Source organism: Leguminivora glycinivorella, chromosome Z (genome assembly GCF_023078275.1).
Source record: "Leguminivora glycinivorella isolate SPB_JAAS2020 chromosome Z, LegGlyc_1.1, whole genome shotgun sequence".
In the NCBI taxonomy this organism is placed as follows: Eukaryota; Metazoa; Arthropoda; class Insecta; order Lepidoptera; family Tortricidae; genus Leguminivora; species Leguminivora glycinivorella.
This window is the reverse complement of record NC_062998.1, coordinates 2,189,830-2,215,724: the sequence shown is the minus strand read 5'-3', so window position 1 is coordinate 2,215,724 and position 25,895 is coordinate 2,189,830. Positions and strand designations below refer to the sequence as shown.

Here is a 25,895-nt window from a genome sequence, read left to right as displayed (position 1 = left end):
AATAATAGCAATCACAGAACCACCGAAATAAACATTTTACATCAAAATATTAATCGACTCGAGAACAAAACATTCAAACTCGAATGCGAGCTCCAGCTATTCAATCCCGGCGTGGACATTCTGTGCCTTACGGAACACTGGCTCCAGACTTACCAACTCCACTCGGTCAACATCCTGAACTTCACTCTTCGCGCTGAGTTCTCTAGACGCTCTCGTCGAGGTGGTGGAGCCTGCATCTACGTCAGACCAGACATAACGACGATAGAAAGAAGAGAAATCGCCGACCTGTCGGAGGAAATGCACTTTGAGGCCTGTGGGATCGAGGTCGTCGGTGCCGATGTCATCGTTGTATGCATCTACAGGCCCCCAAGCGGTGATGTACAGTTATATTTCTCTAAGTTGACAGAACTACTTAATTTAAGTATAATGAAAAACTACAATGTTATTATCGTTGGCGACATTAATATAAATTTATTTAATAATTGTACTATATCCAAAACGTTGAGTGATACCATTAAACTGTTCGGTCTTCGCCAACTAATTAACGCACCTACTAGAATTACTAAATCCTCTAGCAGTTGTATAGACCATGTATTTACAAATATGCCTAAAATAAATATAAAAAATGTATCATGTATCGAGCTGAATTTATCTGACCATTTATGTACAAATGTAAGCATTCAAACCCAGTCATATTACTCGTGCAATAAACACACGCTTAAGCGAAACTTCGCAAAAACAAATGTCGAAAATTTCATTGCTAACCTTAACCTGTATGATTGGAATACAATTCAACAAAAATATATTTGCCCAGGCGAAAAAATTGACTTGGTACTAAATGTAATTAAACATTATTTTAACATTTGTTTTCCTCTTAGAAAACAATTAGTGAGACCAAATGTAAGTGGTTGGGTCGACGACACAATCAAACAGTTACGTCACCAAATTCGCAAACTCAAATTTAAAATCCAACAAAGCCCTAATGACACCGAATTATATTCCAACTTACAAAACACTGAATCATTGTACTGGACAACCTTAAAAAGTGCAAGAAGCGACTACTTAAATAGCCAAATATCAAAATCCAATGAAAATATGTGTCGTGACATATGGCGAGTAATAGCATCAGAAACTTGTAAAAATAAAAACAAGAAAAACAGCGCTATTAACTTGTTTGTTTTGAAATCAGCTGATCGGTGCGCCGCGTCCGCCGCATCCCAACTAAACCGGTATTACATCAACGCAAATAGCAATAATAAACAGCCGTGCGTTCGGTCTGCGCTTAATTACTTATCTAACTACCTACCCATATCAATACCTAATTTCCAGTTCGAACCTTTCACCCTTGCCGATATCACAAAAGCCTTTAAAAAAATAAAACGCAAGGACTCTAAAGATATCAATGATATGACGACGCGCATACTTGACCTCTTACCACCTATTATTGTATCACTGCTTCTTGTCTTATTTAATGAATGTATCGCAAACGGTGTATACCCTGACTCATTAAAGCAAATTAAGGTTCAACCCGTATACAAGGGTAAAGGAAACACAGATTTGGAAAAATGCTATCGTCCAATATCACTGATACCGATTATCTCTAAGGTATTTGAGTCCCTCATTAGCTCAAGACTTATGGGATACTTTTCAAATAATAACTTACTTAGTAAACAGCAGTATGCATATCAACCGCGCCTATCGACAGCTGACGCGACGCGGGACGTCGTTGCGCGGGTGCTGACGCATCTCGAGGGCGGGCGACAGGTGGCCGCAATATTCTGCGATCTGTCGCGTGCCTTCGAAATGGTTGACCATGCCCTACTGCTGGAGAAGCTGTCGCGTTATGGAATAAACGGACTCTTCCTTGAAACGATTCGATCTTTCCTTACAAACAGGAAACAGCGCACATTCGTACTTGATTCTAAATCAGATCTGGAGTCTATTGGGAACTGCGCTGTCCCTCAAGGTTCTGTAACGGGAAATAACTTATTTTTAATCTTAGTAAATGACATCTCCGCGGCTTGCCCTGAGCTCGAGCTTATAACCTTTGCGGATGACACCTGTGTACTGGTAAATGCCGACAGCTTTGAACAATTAAACATTAAGTTGAATGACGCGATAAAACAAATACATTGTTGGTTTGAAGCAAACGGGATGATGCTAAATATCGAAAAAACATATATAATGCACTTTCAACTGAGAAAAAACGATAAAGAGCTTAACATACTTCTAGACAACGTTCAGGTGCCACAGGTAAATGAAGTTAGGTACTTGGGCTGCACGCTGGACGCCGGCCTCACGTGGGCGCCTCACATCGATACCATGTGTGACAAACTCGCATCAGCGTGCTATGCCCTATCCAGACTCGCGCCTAGCCTTTCACGCATAAACCTACTTAAGGCATACTATGGATACTTCCATTCAATCCTTACGCAAAATGTAGACCTGTGGGGTCTGGCGGCAGACCGTGATCGAGCCTTTAAAATACAAAAGCGCGCAGTGCGGATCATATCAGGAAAACGCTACGATCATCCTGCCAAAGAACTATTCAAAGAACTAAAAATACCTACGCTTCCAAGTGTTTTTGTCCTCACTGCGTGTAGGTATATAAGGGCAAACGTACACAACTATGTCTCCTCTGCTACACGAGATAGAAGCACGCGACGGAGACCCCGTCTGGTCGTCCCACAGTATAAACTCGCTAAAACTAAAAAGTCACTCGCTGTCATTGGGGCTAAATTATACAACGCGCTTCCCACCGAAATTATCGAATTGAACGATTCATTATTCGATAAAAAACTCAAATCGCTATTAATTGAACTGGCGTGTTATAACATAGACGAATTCATGAATAGAGAAGTGGCCAACCGACCACAAAAAAATATTAAAATTAAAGTTCATAATTCATATAAATAGTTAATAATAAAACTGTATAATGTATATTTTTATCATGTGAAATGTACTAATACTGATTTACTTAAGCTTAGATTATTGTATTTATACTTACTTATAAAAAATGACGTGTAAAATATCATATTTTATCAATAAAAAATCTGAATCTGAATCTGAATCTGAATTACTTGTCACAGCGGACCCCAGGCTACCATGAGCCGCGGCAAATGCCGGGATAACGCAAAGAGGATGATTTGAAAAAATTGGCAATAAAATAGAATTTGGCAGCCATTTTTTTTGCGATTTCAGCTTTGGTCCAATGATAAAAGTTGTTAATTATGATCTCAAAAGTCACTGTGCAAAGTTTGAATGGTCCTTTTTATTTCACCGTGTATACAAAAGTCTACAAAATGAGGGCGGCACGAATCGTGCACCTAACGAAAAGAAATATATTGTTTTTGTAACACTGCCTATGACCCATCTGTTTCTTATTCAAATATATGTTGTGTCAACAACTCGCACGTGTTTGATAATACCGTTTCAACAATAATTCCGTACGAGCCGTTGTTTTGAAAAACAACTGGGTCCAATAAGTGGTCAATACGGAAGATGCATGAGTGTTTTTGAATAGAATAAAAATATGAACCGACTATTCGTGGTGTACTATCAAGCCACAAGTGGATGAATCAAAATCATCGTCCTCCTTGCCTTATCCAGGGGGCTGATTTTTGAGTCTCACGCGTTGGAATTCAGAAAATTGTCACTGAAAATAATAAGTAAGTCACCGTTTTCAACCGATATTTTAGTGACAAAATCCCAAGTATGCTTGATTCAAAAACGCCCACCTGGCATTAGAAACGGCCAAGGCTCATGTGAATCAAGTCAATGGGAATCAAGATTCCCGGTTTGTACTTAGCCGGTTACGAAATGTTGGCTACCAAACCAAATTCGCCAAATAGTTTAGTATAAACTGCACGGTCAGTTTGCGTAATATAGTTATCCAATGTTTACATGCAAGTGAATATACTTGACCGCGATCGCCCGACGGTATCGGGGTGACGACTAGACTCACTTTTACTCATATGGAAATTGACTCGAAATTATATACTTTTGTTCAATTAATGGCATTACATACGGGGCCCGGGGTTGCCACATACGGAAAGTTCAGATTCATATACGGTGGCTGTGTAACGTTAACGAACTAGATGATGACGGTTCTGTCAAATAGACTCCTAAGGGTCGGTATAGGAACAAACCGTCCGTTACCAAATTTAGCGTTCGCAATTTTTTTTTTTTTATGGGAATTTCCATAGACTTTTGCGTGACGTTGACTGTGATTATTACAACTGGCCCTAAGAGTGCAAATGTTCACATATTCGTTACTTTTTCGTGCTCACGTGAGCCGGGGCCTCTGGAACTTATCACAAAATTAGCGTAAGCACTAGTTTATACGATAGTAATTGCTATCGGATCGGACCTTTCAAAGTTCTAAGGGTAAACTAGGCTTTATTGAGTTTAGTCCGCGTCGAAGACTTCCATTTACAACTGAGAACTGTCGACTGACAAATTTCGTACATAAGATGTGGACTCATTGGTACGAGCCGGGATTCTAACCAACGACCTCCGGATTGAAGGTAGCACGCTACCGCCAAAGCCACGTGTATCCCTAAGGGTAAGACCTGAGTGGAAACTCAGTGCGTAGCGTTTCGCGTGGCGTGCGGCGGAGCGGGTGAGCGTTCATACAATCTATGCAGCGTCAACTCAGGACACTTGTATCAGCTTCAATTGTTTGACACGCACGCCGCACGTGCCGCTGCTCGCCCAATATGAGTGTGCACTCAGGCCTTACGGCTCAGCCACGACATTGGTCTAAGCGCGACAGCGGTGAGCGGCGGCCATACATTGGAGCGAGACACAGCGATGGGACTTTTCATTCGCACGTATGGCTGCCGCTCGCCGCTGTCGCGCTTAGACCAATGTCGTGGCTGGGCCGTTACACTAAGAGTACTACACGAAATAGCGGTTAGATGTTAGATCTACCATCTTTCCGCTCGTTGCTTGTAGAGTCTCGTTGTGACGTTACGGAACGGCGGTGTCACGACTTGTGCCGTTAGTAGTGAACTGTCAAACCTATTAGACTTACATTGACCGGGATATAGACTTTTTTTGCCATTACCAGGGTTCGAGCTCAGAACCATAGACTTCACAGCCCATACCATCAACGCCCGACCTTTTATCAAGAAACGTGGAAACAAAACAGGTTCGACCATAGTTTTGAATGATTCCCCGTTAGTTTCATTAGTCTGAATTAAATTGTCGAGAAAATTTACCTACAGCCTGTCAAAATAGACTGGAAATAGGAGAGACGACTAAAAAAACTAATTAGTCCGTCAATTAGATTATCAAAGAATATTAGACACGTATTTTTTCTTTTTTCTCGTAAACGAAAAATGACGCCGGAACAGTGCGCTGAAGTTTCGCGTGACGTCACGCTTAAAAATCTACTCTTTTTTAGTCAGGCTGTATATTGTGCGGAGAAACATGTAAATTACATAACCCCGTATGCATAAATATTGATATGTTTAGATTCAAAGAAAGTAATGTTACGAAAGACGATGTCAATCTGTCCGCTATGTATTGAATTATGTATTAGTTGTATACTATAACGATATTTTAATGTAAATTTAAGATAAGTCGTAAATATTTATTGATCTAAACGCATTTGCGTTTAAAAGTTAAAAAAAGTTGACTTTACACATACTTATGTATTCCTATACGAATGAATCGTCGACGAAAAAATCAACAGATATGAAAAGTTCGATTAGATTATTTTAGATATTTTCATAGTATTATGCTATATGGTATTGTACTATGGGGCACTGCTTCAGATAAATAAAATTTTCCTTCTTAAGAAAAAGGCTATTTGAGCGACATATAAAATTAACCATAGAGACTAATCTAGACGCGTTGAAAGACATTAATCAACTGTCTATATGTACTTGTACATAAACACCTATCAAAGACCGCAACGTAACGCTATTTTCATTCGAAGATAATTTAATATTGTATTAATGTTTTTCATCGTGTAGTTGGATACTTATAAATTTATTGAGTGTTATAAACAAATGTCAAGTTTATAAACCTCGCAACAATGCAACAAACATGAGTCAGCGATATCGTTACTAGGTCGCCACGGAAGCTGATGATAAAACATGTGGCAAATATAATTGTGAAGCAAAATGACATTAGGTATTGGTATGTTTTATAGGGTCGGTCCATAGTTAACTCCGGTGTTTGGTTATTATTCTTCAATAGAATAGAATACACACAAAAAAAAAATAACAAAAGACAGAAAAGAATGAAGTGCCACGAAATGGCTTCATCTCAGCGTCTTGCTGGTGACTTCCAGCGCTGATCTTCCGATGTGACCACCAAGTGAGAAAGATTCACGACACTAATATTGACACCTTCATTTTGTTCTAAGCAAGTCGGAGCAAGCACTGCAGTTACCTTTGACGAATTATATTAGGATTTCGTGTCCAATTACTAATCACGCGGGCCAAAAATAAAAAACTTTGAAAGCTACCGTTTGAGCCGTATCTAGATAATTCAGCTATCTTTTCTAACTTCGGGAAAATGTAACTTATGAAGTTATGATGCTGTGATATTTTAGAAAATCCTAAAATGGAACATTATAAAATTCTCATGAATAAACTCGCATTGCAGTTAAAAGAAGTCGGATTCAGATTTAAACTCCTTAAAGGTAAGCGTCCACCTGATATGAAAGAGTCCCGTCCTTTTGTTATTCCGTCCGCACATACCTAAATAGGTAGGTAAACCACAAGGGTCACACCACTCACACCCATATCTGATGTACGCTCAGCCTTAAAGTAAAAAAATTGACTCACCTTAATCTTGTCCCGCTTATTCCTTAGAATGATGCCATCATTCTCGATGTAGTCCGGCACCTCCTTCCTCCCAGAGAAGTTGAAGACCACCGACGTGGCCGCGGGCGCCGGCACCCGCCCCCTCCTGGCCGCCGCGGGACTACCCCCCCTTATCCAAGATTTCACGTCCCCGTTCTCCTTTGGCTCTTTCTTTTCAACGTCCAAACTCTTCCATGTCTTTAAAGTTTTTCTTTCTACGTGACCGTTCAGCTCGGGAGTTTTGAGCTCGGGTGTTTTCATCTCAGGCGTTTTGATCTCAGGTGTTTTAAGCTCCGGCTTTTCGATCTCTTCGATTTTAGGCTCCGGGGTAATCTCGCGAGGCGGAGTGAGGTTTCTTATGACTTCTCTGATTTCTTCAGGTGGAGAGCGAGGTATCGGCTCGACTAGAGCCGAAGGTGTTTCTTTCTTTTCCTTAGGCGTTTCTGGTTCCGCTATGGGTGAAGGTGGAGGAGTCACGATGCGGGGAACTTCTATTTTGTCTATGTCTTCTGGCAGAGGAGCGGGAGTAGAGACGGAGCGCTCGAGCGTCGGCGCTGGCATGGGCCTGATGACGCCGACGCGGCGAGGCGACGGCGACAGCCTCGCTCGACCGAGCAGCACTGGGTTCGAAGCGGATACTAAAGGTAAATGCGATCCGCGTTTTGGGGCCTCGAAAGAATACCTGACCGTCGACCCGGCTTGTGCTATTCCGTCTAAAGCGGCTCTAGAGACCGTTTTAGTCGCTTGTGGGCTTTCCGGCTCTTCGATAATCGATACATCATTGATCGGGCTCGGCGATCGGTCTTTTGGTTCCGGAGTGGAGGCCGTGAAGCCCCGCAAAACGGCCGATACCCGCGCGGCGGGGGCCGTTCGGCGAGTCGGAGCGGATTCGAATTTTCTGAGCGTAGATTTGACAACATCAGGCGGAGGGCGTTCGGTTTCGCGGAGGAGCGGAGCGGGGCGGCGCGGCGGGCGCGCATTGCGGACAGTCGGCGGTCGCGGAGCGATAGGCGGCGGCGGAGGCGGAGACGGCGGCGGTTCCTCGCGCTCCAAGCGGCTTAGGGCGTCAACTGAGCGGGCGCGTTTCACTGAGTCGCGGCGCGGAGGGATCGCGGCCGGGCACGCGGGCGCTAGAGACACGGGGCGCTGCCGCTGCGGGCGCGGCGCGGGCGGGGGACGCTCATCTAGGAGGTGCTCAAGGGAGGCCGCACGTCTAAGTACTGATGGTCTGCGCCTCGGGGCGTCTCTAAGGGCGAGAGATAGGTATCTGGACTTGAGTCGCTTGACGATGCCGGGCCCGTAGCGGAGCTCCTCGTCTTCCTCCGGCGGGGGCGCGGGCGGGGGCGCGGGGGCGGACGGCGGCGCGGGGCGGGAGCGCGCCGCGCGCCGCTGCAGCAGCTCGCGCTTCCACTGAGGCAGCACCCCGTTGGACATGCCTGGGAAGTTACAACACTATGATACTTAACTATAAATACTGTGCAATAAGTGTCTGGTGTGAGGTGTCAGACCAGCGGCGATTAGTAAGCAGCCTAGATTATTAGCTGAGTAAACTAACTATTTTCACAATTAGCATACTGACGAAAGTTATAAGATGTTTACTTAGCAATCAGAAATCAGTCCTATGCAGTGTTTTCGCTAACGTGCGAATACATATGTCAATTTAAACAAATGTCTAGAGTCGGCATACTATTGACCTGATTGATTTTAGATTTTTCTCTGGCAACATATCGGTCATGAATGTCATGATCTAATTTATAAAATTTGACATAGCAAATTTGAGGACTTATTACATGGAACCATAATCTCAAGATCTGACTAAATTTTTTAGATCAAAATTAGAATATATTTTCTTAAGTAGTTTAATGTGCTCTGCTTACCCCTTTATGGGATTACAGGCGTGATTGGTAGGTATTTATGTTATGTATGTTCTATAATTGACAATGTCCATTAGGCTCCGATGTTTTATTTTGCCAGAATTGGACGATAAAAGTTTTTTTTTTTTGCTAATTGCCGTTGGTCTCACAACTTCCTAATAAATACATAAACCGTTAACGACTTGTTATTTCTACTTGAAAGCGAAAATCGTTAACGACATGTCAATTGGCTTTCTGGTGACAAAAGAAAGCTCTTGCGCATGCCAGTTCATAGCCGCATGTTAATCTTGCGAGTGGTTGTCAATCCGTTTGGTGAATAAATATATATACCACATATACCAATACATATGTATGTATGTACCTATCTACCAATACGGTGCTGGACAAAATGCTTTATATACCGACATATAAAATAAACTATATCATAATTTCTTTACCCTTAATCTTAGCAACAGTTGCATTGGAAAACTTGTAGCTAATTTCATGGCGTATACGATATAACATACTTATACAGACAAATGATTGTACAATTTTTTTTTTTTTTTTTTTTTACATGGGTATAAATTATTTGGCTCTGGGCAAATTTGATCATACAGTAATTAAAATTCGAATAAAATGCAAAGTAAGTAGTAGTGTGTATGGCATTCATCTGCTTTAGATATTGCTGCTTATCTCGGAGGAACATTTTCAGTTACAAACTGTTTTCTAACCCAAGCTTTTTCCTGTGTGTTTACTAAAGTAGGCAAAGTGGGTATAATTCAGAATGACATTTCATATTTTATTTATTTTTCCAAAAACTTCCTTAAATTTTGGCTAGGATTGATTACATGAGACTATGTTAGCCATTGAAGCTATTAAATCCTATTATTTTATCCGACTGCCTAGATCCGACTGTTACCTTAATGGTTTCATGCGCGGATCCAGGGGGATCATGAGGATCATGGGGTCATGAGAAGGAGGAGGATCATGGGGTCATGACCCCCCCCCCCCCCCCCCCCTGGAGCCTAGACTGGCCATACAAATAGACCACGTGACCCTCCCGGGCACGAAGCTGGATCCGCGCTTGAATGGTTTCCGAGTTGGTAAACTTACCGAAGTCCTGCGAGGAGTCCAAAATGGTCTCCACCATCATCTTGACACGGCCCCGCTCTCGCGGCTGGTTGACAAGCGAAAACAAGTGTAAGCAAAGTGTCGCAAATAAAATGTATGCGTAACAAATAAAATTGGTGCAGCGTAAATAAAGACTGGTAAAAAAGAATGGAAAATAATAGGGGCGCCACTGTCTATGTAAACCGTTTTGCATATGGCAACAATTTTGACAAATTTTGACACTTTTCCATGTGAACAGTTAAATGTTGCTTACTATGATAAAAATAAAATTAGCTTCATTTCTACTCGTTTTTGGGCGTTTTCCAAATTAAGTCTCGAATATCGAATTTCACCAGATCTGGACGTGTTTGGGCTCATTCTTTCAGAATCATGAGCTGTATCAATCCCGAATCCCGACGATAAAAAAATGTGTCTCAAATTTTCCATACAAAATTCGAGCTTCCAATACGTCACGCACGTAGTAAGTTCATACTAAAATCGTAACGTAAAAGGAAAAAACAATTTGAACACATTTTTTATCGTCAGGATCGAATCAGCTCGTGAATCTGAGAAGAATGAGCCCAGACACGTCCAGATCTGGTGAAATTCGATGTTTGATGTGAGATTTATTTTGGAAAACGCCCTATTGTCAAAATGTTCGAGATCAAATTAACTGTAGCAGGGGTCATCAAAAAATGTGTAGCGGTCGAGATTAAAAACATCTTTACAAGGCAACATGCCAAAAATACATACACATGTCTCTAAAACAATGAGAATAAGGTAGTGTGATCTGGAATGTTGATTTCTAATTAATATGTTTGAGAACAAGACTCATGGAAAAAAAAATATTTAGCAATGCCTGCCTATATGAAAAAAATCCTTGAAATAGTTTAATAGAAATTTAATAAAATATTGCAATAATTAGTAAAGTAACAGATTATAAATACATTTACATAAATACATTTTGCCATTTTTTCTTTGAAGTAAAAGAAAGAAAGAAAGGTGTCTTTTAAGACATAAGGCATGAAAAATCTGAAACCTCACATAAATATTCAATTCGTCAATTCGTCTATGGAATGCCCTCCCTCTGCCTATCAGGCAAGGTCAGAGTAAACTCTCTTTTAAAAGCAAGTTGCGTAAGCACTTATTTGCAAACATTCGAAATTAAAGTCTACTTGATGTCTCGCACTAGGTACATTTATTTATTTATGTATGTGTATTTTATTGTAATATATATGTAAGTTTATTTATTGTATTTGTGTATGTTTATTTTATAATAGTAGGTATCGACTTGTATTTAATCATTACAATCTCATACTGGCTCTAAATATTGTGCACCAAACTAACTATCTCTGTTTTGCCCAATGGTTGACTGGTAGAGAATGCCTTAAGGCGTTAAGTCCGCCATTTGAACTTTTTATTGATAATTTGTGCAATAAAGTTTAAATAAATAAATAAATATCCACCTATACCTATGATGACTGGTCTGGCCTAGCAGGAATTTCAGTCAATCAATTGGAACCCTAGGCCACTCTACAACCATGTCAAAATGACAAGCAGTAAGAGATTTCTGACAATCTGATTTATAACGTCACTATGACATAGTTCTACATTGGCCTAGGGTTCCAATTGATTGACTGTAACTCTACCTGGAAGTAATACTATGTCCTGGGTTCAAATCCCGGTAAGGGCATTTATTTGTCTGATGAGCACAGATATTTTGTTTCTGAGTCATGGTTGTTTTGTGTGTATATGAATAAGTATTTCTATTTTATGTATATCGTTGTCTGAGTACCCACAACACACGCCTTCTTGAGCTTACCGTGGGACTCAGCCAATCTGTGTAAGATGTCCTATAATATTTCTTTATTTATAATATTTTAGTCTAACAGTGTTTCACAAACAAGTATTAAATAATGAGAATATCCTGTTATAGTTTATTTTCAGAACAAATGCCCATAACAGACATTCCTATGTGGTTAATTGTTACTATTGCAATTTTCCTCGCTACACAGAAATGACAATATTGACTAGTTACACTGAAGAGCAATAAAAATGGGTCATGTTGTAGCAATTACGTTAGACTGTGGCAATGACTGGCTCATGGAGTTGATTACTGGGAAGATCGTTATAGAGCAATGAAATAATTACGGAAATACAGTAAAAGAAACACAGAAGCGCTAGCAGCCTAGCGGTAAATGCGTGCGACTGTCGTTCCAGAGGTCGCGGGTTCGAACCAATGAGTTTTTCGTACTTATGTGCGAAATGTCATTTGATATTTGCCAGTCGCTTTTCGATGAAGGAAAACATCGTGAGGAAACCGGACTAATTCCAATAAGATCCAGTTACCCTTCGGGTTGGAAGGTCAGATGGCAGTCGCTTTCGTAAAACTAGTGCCTACGCCTAATCTTGGGATTAGTTGTCAAAGCGAACCCCAGGCTCCTATGAGCCGTGGAAAATGACGGGATAACGCAAGGAGGATGTGTAAAAGAAACACAGAAATGAGAGCTTTACCCTACTCCACTTATGTCTGTAAGGCCCACTTGCATCAACCACTTAACTCAGGGTTAGTGGGCTGTCATCTGTCAAATTCCATATAAAATGGTGGGTTAACCCTCCCTTTCTATCGCCAGACCCTTTCTATGCCGGACCCTTGTTTAGGGTTCCGTAGTCAACTAGGAACCCTTATAGTTTCGCCATGTCTGTCTGTCCGTCCGTCCGTCCGCGGATAATCTCAGTAACCGTTAGCACTAGAAAGCTAAAATTTGGTACCAATATGTATATCAATCACGCCGACAAAGTGGTAAAATCAAAAGTGGAAAAAAATGTTTTGTTAGGGTACAGTCAGCAGCAGAAGTAGCGTAGCGGGCAAGGTGTTCAAAATGAACTTGACACGATCTTATTTTTAAGACAATACGAGCGTGTTAGGATCATTGTGAACACCTTGCCCGCTACGGAACTTCTGCTGCTGACTGTACCCTCCCCTACATGTAAAGTGGGGACTGATTTTTTTTTTATTCCATCCCTAACGTGCTATATATTGTTGGATAGGTATTTAAAAATTAATAAGGGTTTACTAAAATCGTTTTTTGAAGGTTTTTTAATATTTTCGGAAATTATCGCTCCTAAAAGTGTCCCCCCCCCTCTAACTTTTGAACCATATGTTTAAAAAATATGAAAAAAATCACAAAAGTAGAACTTTATGAAGACTTTCTAGGAAAATTGTTTTGAACTTGATAGCTTCAGTAGTTTTTGAGAAAAATACGGAAAACTACGGAACCCTACACTGAGCGTGGCCCGACACGCTCTTGGCCGGTTTTTTTCTAGTATATAAATCTAAAAAACACATATATGCTTGTTTTCTACATTTTTCTCTTTTTTTTTTTCTTTAATTCATTAATTAGATTTTGGCTGCCAGAGCCCTCAATGAGAGTGCGGTCTGCTGGTGACGAAAGGACCCACGGAACTAATTTGTTCCTTCTATTGTCCTTTGAGTCGTCGGCAACCCAAACCCTCCTTAGAACTTATACACTATTTTTTGCTGTGTACTTAACTCGGCTAAAAGAGTGTACAAGTCTCTAATGAGTTGACAACGCGCACGTGACACTCCTTGAGTTGCAGGCGTCCTTAGGTGACGGTGACCGCTTTCCATAAGGCAGACCGTATGCTTGCTTGCCACCAATGTAGTATAAAAAAAATTGTATTTTTTTTAACATTGAAACACATTAAACTTTCGTGAGCCAGCACAAAGTATTGATAACACTGGCAATTTTGATAAGAACAAATTACATGGAAATCATAATTTATGACATAAAATATCAGCCACTGCATTGCTCAACACAGACATATTTTCACTGGACTTGAACCCAAGACCAGGGGCCCATTTCTCAAAACTGAAAGTTATAAGTTACAAGCGGAAGTCTTTTTTCCTTGTCACATTGAAGCTACCACTTGTAAATTGTAACGTAGCTTCGAGCACTGGGACTGGGCCCCAGTAGCTACATAGGATTGGTAAGTGAAAACTTAGCAAGTCCTTCATCAGATATATCAAAGCGGCCAAGGCCTTCACAAATATCTGACCATGCTGCTCTGTTAAGGCATTAGACTGTGTGTTAAGATATTTTAGAGCACCTTGATAGCTGCAATGTATCTGACGGCCTGTACAAAGGCATACCGAAAGGTATATAGACTTTAGAGCTATAGTTACCCTAAAACGGCTTCTACATGAATCATATTTTACATTACATACATAGAATCACACCTGTTTCCCATAATAAAGTGGTAGGCAGAGTACAGTCAACCAATTGGAACCCTAGGCCACTCTACAACAGTGTCAAAATGACAAGCAGTAAGAGATTTCTTACAGTCTGATTTATAACATCACTAAGACATAGTTCTACAGTGGGCTAGGGTTCCCATTGGTTGACTATACATAAAACTACCAGTGGCGATGCGTAAAAATTTTGTTGCTAAAAATGGAGGGGTTTTTGGAACCTGTTTGTATGGACTTTTACAGATACTGCAGAATTTTAGAGAACCCGTTGGGAATTGAGTTGTATTGACGCTATGCAACTGGAAACTACTTAAGTTCCAGTACCAATCTTGGCAAACAAGCAAAATTGTTACATGTTGGACCAATGGTTACGAGAAAATAGAAATAATAGAAATGATTGTGTAATGTTTTAAATTGCCCTCAATCGGCATAAGAAGTCTGTTGAGGGTAGATTTTGTTGACATTTATTTAAATGGGCTTTTTCTGAATTTGAATCCCCCATTAGCAAACAAAAATTAACTTGCTGTCAGTTTTGTGACGACAAGCCTTTTTTTGGCTTTTTCTAGTGGGTAAGTGACAATATACCAAAACGTCCCTAAAAATCCGGAGGTAAGAATTTTTGCATTTAGGGTTATCTGGATTAAGCACAAAATCTGTCTAAAAATTTACTTTTTTCACATTCTGAATGTAAATTATCACTTAAAGTTTATGTAATTAACACAAAAACAATATTTTCATTGAAATTTCATGCTTAATTATTACAACTTATGCTAATTGGAGGGGGGGGGGTCCCTAATTCTTAAAATGCCCAAATACCAGAGATACCAACTATTACAGCTTAGACTCTGGCAGAGGAAATAGTCTGTCTTAAGAGTAAATCTAAACACTATGTATAATTCGCAGAGCAATTTCAAGTAACAATGGTATGATTGAAATGATGACATGATTATTTTTAATTCTGATTTTTACTAAACAAAAAATATGATTTACAATAGATGAGTCACTCATTAGTTTGAATAATCAATTCAATTCAAATGTAAACGAAATTTGTGAAGAGCCTGTGTTTGAAAGATAAATGATTTCATAGCAATTACTCTGATTTAATCATTTAGGTTTATAAATTGAAATAGGATTAGGATAGGATTTGGGATTTAGGTTTGTAATTCGATTTGTTCCCTAGTTGTAATTTAGGTTTATCTTTGTAAAAAATATAGATCAACATATAATATGTGAGAGATTTAGCACAAAATATGTAGATGGTGGTTGAAGTATTTGAGATAGTAAGACGATAATTAATATTACATAGATAACATAGAACTAAAATAAGCTGACATTGAACTATTAATTGTTTTAAAAAACATTTATGATTTTAAAATATAGTTTTTGTTACTTTTCAACAAACAGTCGGCTTAAAACAGGCAGGCAATTGGCATAGCACGCAAAAAGGGCAAAATATATTAACAGCTGATTCGCAAACAATTAATAAGCTTAAAGTAAACTTAGCGACGTCGACCGTCTCGACTAACTGTACATCAGTTCACAGCGCATGACGACCGGCGCCCACTAAAATTACTAACAAAATATAAGGTAGTCAGTTATTTTTACCTTTTAAATTCCCATCGATTCTCCAGAAACAGCGAGCGCCTTACCTAGGTGTCATCTAGCGAAAACGAAAGTACCAGCGCTTGAGGAAAGCAAAAAAATGCGTCCAAAAGCCTGCAACACAACACGGCACGACACAACCCGGTCCAACTTATCACTAGTCCATTTAACGCCTCACACAGTTACAGAAACTTATAATCCCGACGCGACTCACTATAAACATTTATATCAAACATGAATACGTAGTAAACAGTTATCCGTTACTAGTTAATTGGCTTTAATGTCGGCCGATGAGAAAATCTACCCGGACCGTCCCACAACAGCGCAAGCAGTGACAGAAGGAGGGGAATGGATTGAACGAGAACGTTGAGAGTGGTGTGACTAGTGACTGAAATGAACGAAGTGCACAGATAAAGAAGGGTGGTTGTAAACGGAAAAATTTGCTGATTATTAATCATTATAACTGTAAATTCATTTTCGAGATTATACTGACATTTTTATTGTTTCATTATCAAACTATTTCAACAAACAATATGTACACTATTTATCATTAAAATTATTATTTAACACAGATGGTGCACAGATGGCAATGCGAATGAAATCAAAACGATTTTTTTTTTCATGGCAATACCAGGACTTGTAAAGCTGAAATAAAATTTTAATATTGTGGTTCTGTACAAAAGAATTATTGTAAATTTCACTTTCATCGTTATTTTTATAATTTCCCATGTGATTGATTAAGTTTTCACATGAATGGCGTTAATTATATTGTTTTGGTATACGTACTGTAATTTTCATCATTTCTGCATCTTTGGTGTCTGAAACACACTTAGTCATCACTCACTTTTTTTTTAATTAATAAAAATAAAAAAATAATAAAAAAAGAAACCTTAAGTGGTAGGCACACAAATATTTTTGACAAACTGTGGACAGTTTGTTGTTTAACATGACAAGAAAAAGAAAGCATTGCCATTGCCGATTTGCACAGTTACGATATGAGAATGTTATTTGAAACTGAAAACAGAACAACTCTTGAACGGACCCATTATCAGAATCGGAACAATTAGCTCTTTTTTATCTTTACTTTTATAGCGCTTTTAATTTATAGATCTATTCATTATCAGATCAGAAAATGTGAGATATCGCAACACTTGCTGTAATTTTTTTAGGCACTGGTTTTCTGTGCACCGAGACGGGAACAAGAAATAGTGTACTTACACTTGCTATTTAAAATTGTTTAACTTTTAAGTTTATTTTAATATTAAGTATTCCTTTTGGATGGGTGTGTAATGATTGATATAACTATTTTTGGTATAGTAACATTTGATATAACAACATTTGGTAGATATTTAATGGATATAATCACTCATTTGACATAATTAACATTTGGTATAACAACAAAATATCTACTTTTATTTTGTATAATCATTATTTCCTATAACAGTTATTTATAATAACCGTTACATGGTATAACTATCTATTGATATACGACTAGTATAATATAACTAGCAAACAGTATAAGTTGAAGTTATTTTATTCTTTTTGAGGGGATCACAGTTCTAACCTAACCTAACCTACTTTTCTGATAGCAATACATGTGTTTAAGGGTCACAGTTCTAACCTAACCTAAACTATTTTTCTGGTAGCGGCGCGTTGTGTGTAGGGATCACAGTTCTAACCCAATCTACTTTTCTAGTAAATGATGGATCAAAATTATTGTAATTTTTTTTATTCTAACTGTGCTTTAGAAAGAATTTGTGTTATACAATTTATTTATTATCGGAAATAAGCATTATACTCAAAGTATGTTATAGTAAATGTTATTCGAAGAAATGATCATTACCTATATTAAATAAGAATTATACAATTTGTTGTTATATGACTCAATAATTATATCAAATGATCGTTATAACGACTAAAAATATATCAAAAAAGGTTATATCGATCGATACGGGGTGCGTATCGATCGATATAACATTTTGGATAAACATTCTAAATTTTATTGATATGGGTTTTCAACACTGTACGTGTTGCCTGAAATAAAACTTTATTTATTTTTGACGTGATAACGTCTAATAACTCGTTACTACGGGCAGCATGCACGAAAAAGATGACGTCATTGTCCCGTTCCCCAAGAGAGCGAGAGCGCCATCTATTGGCGCGCGTAGGAACTAAGCGGCTGATCAATGCGCTCGGTATGGTTGTAACGGCGCGGTGTGCGCGCTGCGCGCGAGCGTGTGGCCTGAGTAAAGCACCACAGCTGCGACAGATGGCGCGCCCGTGGTCGTTCGGTGTTGTTCTCGTTACAAAATTAATTATTTTAATTTATACGACTTTTTGACAGAACATATCCCGTCTGAACTCATCATAGATTTAGAATTATTAAACTAGATTGTGTAGTTAGGTCAAAAAGTGTGTCCACATGTGTTAAGTTCGAAACGAGTGGCGATAAATTAAAACACGACCTACGAATTTCCTTTTCGCACGTGTATCGTACTTCGGAGGGCCATCTGTACTGAAAAACGTCGTTCGATACACGTGCGATAAGGAAATTCGTAACTCGTGTCGATTTAAAACACTCCCTTCGGTCGTGTTTTAATTTATCGCCACTCGTTTCGAACTTCCTTTTTTACGCACTTGTATCGTAATGTACTATAATGCCTCAATAAGTGTAGTACGGCCTTTATAACTTCTTAAGGGCTCATCCATAAATTACGTCACATGTTAAGGGGGAGAGAAGGGTGGAGAAGGGGTCGACGAAGTGTGACAAGGGAGCGGGTTCAGTTGTTCCGATGATTCAGGAAACCATGTAATTTTTATTTTATTTTATTCCCTGTTTATTGGAACATCTTTAACTTAGTTTTTTTCTAACTCGTTACTACGGGCTGCATGCCCGAAAAGATGACGTCATTGTCCCGTTCCGCAAGCGAGAGCGCGGCACGAACGAGAGAGAGGCATGATCGGCTCATTTCGGTTCGTGCTGCATTTATCTCCCTTCCACTCGATCAGCCTAGCATAAAAGATACACGTGAACTTAAATATTTATAAAGTGAAGTGAAATGTTATTGTGATTTTCATGTGTGTTCAATACAATTGCGGCAATATAGAGGTAGGTAAGTAATTCTTGCATTTGAAAATCTCATCTTTTAATCTATACTACGGTAATGCTTGACGTTATCACGTCAAACTACCGTCCGTAAACCGACTTTACAGACAACCAATTTTTATTTTTTATTTTATCTCACTTGTGAGTAAGAGGATCTACATGTTTAATACTTTAAACAAAATTAATAATATTATGCTTTTCTTTAAATAAAGTTAGTTACCTTGAAGGATTCAGTTTATTTACTGCGGTACCCAACTAACTAAATTTACACGTCACTCGGGAAAGTCGTGTCATTGTCAAATCAAGACAATCAAGTGTCAAACGAACGCAGGCCACAGTGCAAGCGCGGTGTGGGGTTTCCTGCAATATTAATTTATTTACTTAAAATTCTCACCCGCATCATATTTATTACACTAACCAGTCGCTATCGCGTGAATACTTTAAATCTAATTACTTTAGTCGTTGAATCAAAAGGACTTAAAGCACAATGAGCAGCGAAGATGTGAAATTGTTCACCAGGGAGGAGCTGAAATCCCGAAACACCCGTGAGGATGCAGTCATGATCATTCACAACGGCGTCTATGATGTCACGCATTTCCTCGATGAGGTGAGTGAATGAATTTTATGTTTCATTTTTTTAATGGGCGTGCGAATTCATCAATATGCATATTCTAGAAGTTGTTTGTTCGTGCTTAGAAAAAAAAACTCGTCTTTGAGTAATTTTAGGGCAAAGTCCGTTTCAATTCAATAAGTTTCTTTAGTCATTATACTTGCAAGTGCAGAGAAAATTGGTGTCTTTCTTATCTTATCAGCATTGTTTTACATTGCTATAAATGGATACTTAAACAATCTCAGTTTTGCATATGCAACTGTTGTAGCCGTGCTCATATATAAAAACACAATAATATTGAATATTTGCATAATTCATTCTCATTTTCATAGTCCTTGCAAAGTCATGTTTTCTTAAAATGTCCTTTTAAATATTGTTACTGTACTTGTAAGTTCCAAAGCTTTGCTTGTAAGTATTCAATTTAGGAAACTAACGCCTCTGTAACTCCATTTTCGTTTTTACATTAGGCCCCCTATGTGGTGACGATTTAGGATTTCATCACCCACTTTTTCCTGTGGGGTTGTACACACTGACTGTGGGTTTAATTGGCGTGTAGGTGAGAGGCTGACATCCTGTCACTGCAATGCACAATCTTGTTTTTCTTTCAACCCCTTTGTTACTATGAGTGGCACTTTAACTTGAGCAGATTCATATCATATCAAGTCACAGTTGTCACAGACAGCAGCTAGAACAAAGGTTACCAGGCAGGCAAACACAGTCAGATGATACCATGATAACGCCTATCACATTGGCTGTCATAATAAAAACTGCCATTATTGGGACCACTTCTTAAAAAGTGGAAAGATTTCCTATTTTTAAAATTCACTTATAACACTTACTTTGGGAAATGCTGTTGTAGGATATAAAATAAAAAAAAATTGCCTTTTATTTCTAGTGAATATTTACAATCAAAACGATTTAGTTTTTAATATCTAGCAAGAACCCCGTGTTCGCAGGTGAAGGCCTCCTCCAGAGTTTTCCACTCTTCTCTATTTTGGGCTCTTTGCATCTCAGCAATTCCCGTCAACTTTGTACAATGCCACGTCAGCAAATTTTAATTGATCCTATTTTGTTACCAACATTTAGTAATATAATTCGACTTTCGTAAGATATATACAGGATAATTGTTATAATTAAGAAAATATAGATACTAGAGAACCTTAATGACGAAATAAAACTTAATAAAATCTCAATTCATCAACAAAATCTTGGTAACAAAATAGGAATTAATAAAAACAAATTTAACTTTTCCCTTAATTTTTGTACAAAGTTGACGGGAATTGCTGATCTAGTTTTGACTGGCGATATTTTTTATTTCGTCTTCCCATCTAGGATATAAAATTATTGAATTGTATGCAGTTTTAGATGAAATGTGGCATCTTATGTGTTGAGATCGTTTTTATTTTCAAATATGTAAAAAAATACTTTTATTTTTATGTTTCGGCATACATACAACATACAAGAGTAGGACATTACAAGCTATCAATAAAAAATACAGATGTTTCCCATTAAAATATTCATATTACACTAGCTATACATAGTGTAACACAAGGAAACCGAATAATTGTAACAGTGTATTCCTGATCACATTTGGAGACTCAAATGTCAGATATACTTAACTGTCGCCTAGTTTCAGAGTTATTATCATAAAAAAACTCATTATATCTTAGTAAAAAAATCTTTTGATGTTGATGATGCCATTGCAAAAGGTTTTAAGAAAAAAATAAAAAATATTTACTTAATTTATTTTAAGTTTAAAAATCCTTATTCTAATTGCTAACATAAGTTTGAAATAATAATAAAACAGATTCATGCACATAAGTTTATGGTAATTTATGGTTTTATATTACAAGAATAAAATATGTAAATCTTAGTTACAGAATGTATATTTATATTTTCCAATATAAATCATCGTCAAAATTAACAATGCACATTTTTGAACTACAATGTATATAAACATATTATTCATGATTGAACTTTAACAGCAATTAATTATTACAACATATTAAAAAAGTCTCACAGTTAGATAGATGACTTGGACTTTTTAAAAGTGTTTTTGTCATTATCATTAGTATATTTTATGTCATAACCTCTTAACATAAAGAAACACAAAACTTAAACTTGTATCATATCTGTGATACCTACACTTTCTTAGTGTAAGACCTGGGGGCCGATTTTTGAAACTCGGCCATTCGATTTCGTGAAATTCGTTCAATAATATCTCCACTACTAGCGATTTAAATTCTACTAACAGAATCGAAAACGAGTGGTCATTACCACTAGTTTTAAAATTACTAGCCGTCCTTTTCAAAATAGTATTTTATACAATCGTGATATAATACAAAGCTTTTCAGTCGAGTACCATGTTTAGGCCACGAAGCTTGCTGAGTGGCCTAATAGTACAGTACGAGAGTGAAAAGCTTAATTATATCACTATTGTACACAATACTTTTTCTACGAGTCATCATCTTCATCATAAATGGACGGAAATATCATCATTCATGCAAGTTAAAATTAATGTTAATAGAGTCGTTCACCGTTGTATCAACATCGAATTACCTAGCAACCGATTGTTTGTAATAACCGTCTCTGATTGGCCGATAACGCGACAGATAAAAAAAATGTGTTTCAGATGCAGGAAAATTTGCCAGGTATCGCAAATTAGTATAGAAATTGTATAAAGTTCTATTTTTGAAATTATTACAGTTAACTAAAGTCAACTATAATGAGCTTATTAGAGTTGAGTCGGAACTGCCATAGAGTATCCAACACTGAAAAGTTAGCACTTATAGTTTAGTCTGTGCCTGTGGTGTCCTAATTGACAGATTACAGTCGACAAGTAGAAAAAATAGCATTACGTCGTTTTTCACAGACTTTCGAACGGCGAATTCGTGAATTCGAAATTCAAAAATCGATCCCCTGAGTGGACGCTCGGAGCGGAGCGGGATAGCCTGTTATGTCCTTTTATTTATGTAGGCTTACATGGTGTCCCACTGCTGGGCAAAGACCTCCCCATGGATCTCCATCCATCACGGTCTTGAGCAATCACCGGCCAGTCGCTAAGATGTGCGTCTAGGTCATCCCGCCATCGTCGCCTGGGTCTGCCAGATCCTCGCCCGTCTTGCGGCACCCGGACCGTGGCAATTTTTGCCCACCTCTGTGGGTGCATGCGACAGACATGGCCGGCCATGGCCATGTCTGTTATGTTGATAAAGGCCTCCTCCCACTTTTTCCATTCCTTCCGGTTTTTATCAGTCTACCATTCATCCAAAAAATGTCATCGTGACGTATATGGTCTACCGCATTCCACTTTTTTTTTCTGGGCTCTCTGGACTCTTTAATGGGGCTATTTAATGGGGTACAAAAGTTATTTCTATTTTTAAATCTGGTGTCTCGAGAAATATATTATCTCAAGACTAAACTTGACATTGTTAACTGTATGTCGAAAGGTCAGAGGCCACTATACGGCCTTCGTGATGGCTTGACGCTATACAATTATATAATTTTTGTGTAGGTAGGTACATTGTGTTACATGAAGAAACCTAAAGATATAACAATCTGATCACATTTTAAGACTACAATAAGCTTTTCTCTAGTTCGCCAGTTTCAAAGTTTATATCAGTATTTTTTTTATTGTAGAAATTTAGAAAGAAAGGACGTTTATTAGCAAAAAATACACATACTTATAACTAGCTGTGTCAAATGGTAATTACTCAGCTGAGTGTCTCGGTATGAGGACATGGCACTCCGCGACGCTGATTTTCAGTAAGGACTAGGAGTTGGACTAGCTAGGTGGCACTCAGTAAATGCATGGACTATGTACAAGACAAGTCTGATGTTAATGAAAAACTTTAGTTAAAGTTATGTTCTTTTTACCTTCTTTTATCTTTAATGTTAAAAATCTTTCAGATTTCTCGTGTTACACGGTGTAGTAAAGAAATATGTAAAACTTAAGAATGCTCAATTCCTTCATCTGTTTCCTTATTCCTTAAAAAATTAAGTATTTAAATATACAAGGACCGTTTATTTTTTATTATTGTATGTCGATCGATCCCTAGCATTGCTAGTAGCAACTAGTAGGAAAGGAAAGGCGAGCTCTCCAAGTTTGCCAAAATAGCATGGAAAGAAGCATGTTGCATATAAAACTTAAAGATAGAATAAAGTTGGATACCATTAGAAAAAGAACAAAGATAACTGACGTAAATCAGACAATGAAGCAACTAAAATGGAAATGGACTGGCCACATGCTCCGAGATAAAAGAGAAAAATGGTCTAAGGACATAACATCATGGTACCCAAGGGATGGCAAAAGGAAGGATGGCGGACAAAAAATGAGATGGGAAAATGAATTCAGAAAGGTAGCTGGAGCCTTGTGGAGAAGACAAGCTCTAGACAGAGAAACATGGAGAAATATGGGAGAGGCCTATGCCAAAGGCAACCAGACTAAACGTCTGCGGAGAAAGGCTAGCAGTAAGCAGTAAGTAAGTAAGTAATAAGGAAGGAAAGTGTCGCCACTAGACTCGCGACGACAAGGTTAGGGCGTTTTTGTGATAAGTTACAATAGGAGGTTATAATCTGTGTGGTGACGGGTTAAGAATTTCACCACCCCCTTTCTTCCCGTGGGTGTCGTAGAAGGCGACTATTGTGATGTCTTCTAAATGTTAGGTAGCTTATTAACCCCCGACGCAAAAACGACGGGGTGTTATAAGTTTGACGTGTCTGTCTGTCTGTCTATTTGTCTGTTTGTCTGTCTGTGTATGTGTCTGTCTGTGGCATCGTAGCTCCCGAACGGATGAACCGATGATTTAGTTTTTTTTGTTTGAAAGCTGAGTTAGTCGGGAGTGTTCTTAGCCATGTTTCATGAAAATCGGACCACTATGTCGCGGTCGGGGGTTTTCAAAATTTTAATTTTGTGGTTAGGTTATTAGTTGTGAAGTTATTTTAACGACGGGATCCACAGGTTAAATATTGGCTAGCATTTCCGTTTACAGTGGTCTATAAGTATCGTCCTTGTATACACAAGTATATAGTTATATATACCTATATACTTGTGTATATATAAATAGTTTTCCTGTGTTACGGTTTTCCCTAAAGAATAAACTAAACGTAAATAACTCTAAAACATAATAATATGCCGTTAGAGGAAACAGGTAAACGATATTCTATTCTATTGTAGAGCCTTAAAGCTCGGCCACACATGCGCGTTTTGAGACCGTAGGCGGAGCGTTAGCGGAGCGCAATGATAGCGGTGCGCCGGACGAACGTTGGCGTTGCGCCCAGCGGACGCCGGCGGGAACTAACGAGCGCGGATTGCGAGCGGAACGCCAGCGTTCGTCCAGCGCACCGCTATCATTGCGCTCCGCTAACGCTACGCTACCAAAACGCTGTATGTGTGGCGGAGGCTTTAAAGTCAATAAAGTTGTTAGTTTCGTTAATCTATCAAAGACATTTTTTTAATTTTTTCACCTGTTTTTTATTTATTTTCATAAATGGACTAGCTTACTCTAATGGTCATCTTTTTGGGATTACATTAAAAATGATTCTACATAATAATAAGAGAACATTATATTATAAATTTATAAATTATAATACATATATAAAATTTGTCGGTATTTTATTGCCACTAGAAAAAGGTTTTAAAAATATAAACGTGAATGTTGTTTATCGATCCATAAAAAACGCTCCTTTTTCTAGTGAAAAATTTGTTTGATGGCTATATTAACTAATAGCATAATCTAAACATAATATACTTCAAAAACCGGCCAAGTGCGAGTTGTACTCGCGTTGCAAGGGTTCCGTACACCACAAGAAGGGCTTAAGCGCCTCCTTTTTTTAGGAACTTAAGTCATATTTGCGAATAATCGATATTTTGAACAATTTCTAATGGAATGGTAATTTTTTTCCTATTTTCTTAAATTACTTGAAAATTACTTAGACTAAAAATTATTTCAAAAATATTTTTGAAATACTTATAAAAAGCTCTTTCATTTGATATGTAACACAATATAGTTCAAAAAACTTTGATTTTTAATTTTCACTTTTACCAAGGGCGGCTCACTCCGCGATTCTATCGCCGCGCTACAAGTACATGCCGGCGGCCGCGAGTTCGCGGCCTAATCAGGGGTGGCGCGCGTTCTCACGGAACGCACGTTCGCACTTTCTAATGTTACTTTACGTCGCGAGTTTTTTTTAAGGTTCATATGCGATGTCCGCGTGTGGAATGGCTAATAATGCTTAGTTAAATAGATATCATGAATAAAATAAATACCATGGGACATATTTACACAGATCTACTATTGATTAAGGCCCCGAAAAGATTCAATAAGGCTTGTGATATTGGAACTTAAACAAAAATTTATAAATACTATATATTTATACCTAGAAAGTACCCACGACTTGAATATAATAGTATAACATTTTATCTGAGTATTAAATCGTTTTAATCCGTAGGAACCCTATCGCCGGGCGTCGCGCACGTGCGGCTCGTTTCTTTGTTAGAATATTGTAGGCATTTAAAAGGCGG

The 25,895-nt window shown here is 38.3% G+C and overlaps 1 protein-coding gene across 3 annotated transcripts in view; it reads right to left on the bottom strand.

Moving 5' to 3' along the window:
* The window catches only part of LOC125240951 (serine/arginine repetitive matrix protein 1), a 68,984-nt gene extending 53,011 nt beyond the window's left edge, over positions 1-15,973 (bottom strand). For all 3 annotated transcript variants that reach the window (XM_048149157.1, XM_048149158.1, XM_048149160.1), the window contains exons 1-3: positions 15,660-15,973; positions 9,785-9,848; positions 6,801-8,254 (exon numbers count right to left, since the gene is read on the bottom strand). In XM_048149157.1, coding sequence (XP_048005114.1) covers positions 6,801-8,254; positions 9,785-9,824 — 1,494 coding nt within the window. In that variant the 5' untranslated portion in view covers positions 9,825-9,848; positions 15,660-15,973. The remainder of the gene's footprint in view (positions 1-6,800; positions 8,255-9,784; positions 9,849-15,659) is intronic.
* Between the last annotated feature and the right edge of the window lie 9,922 nt (positions 15,974-25,895).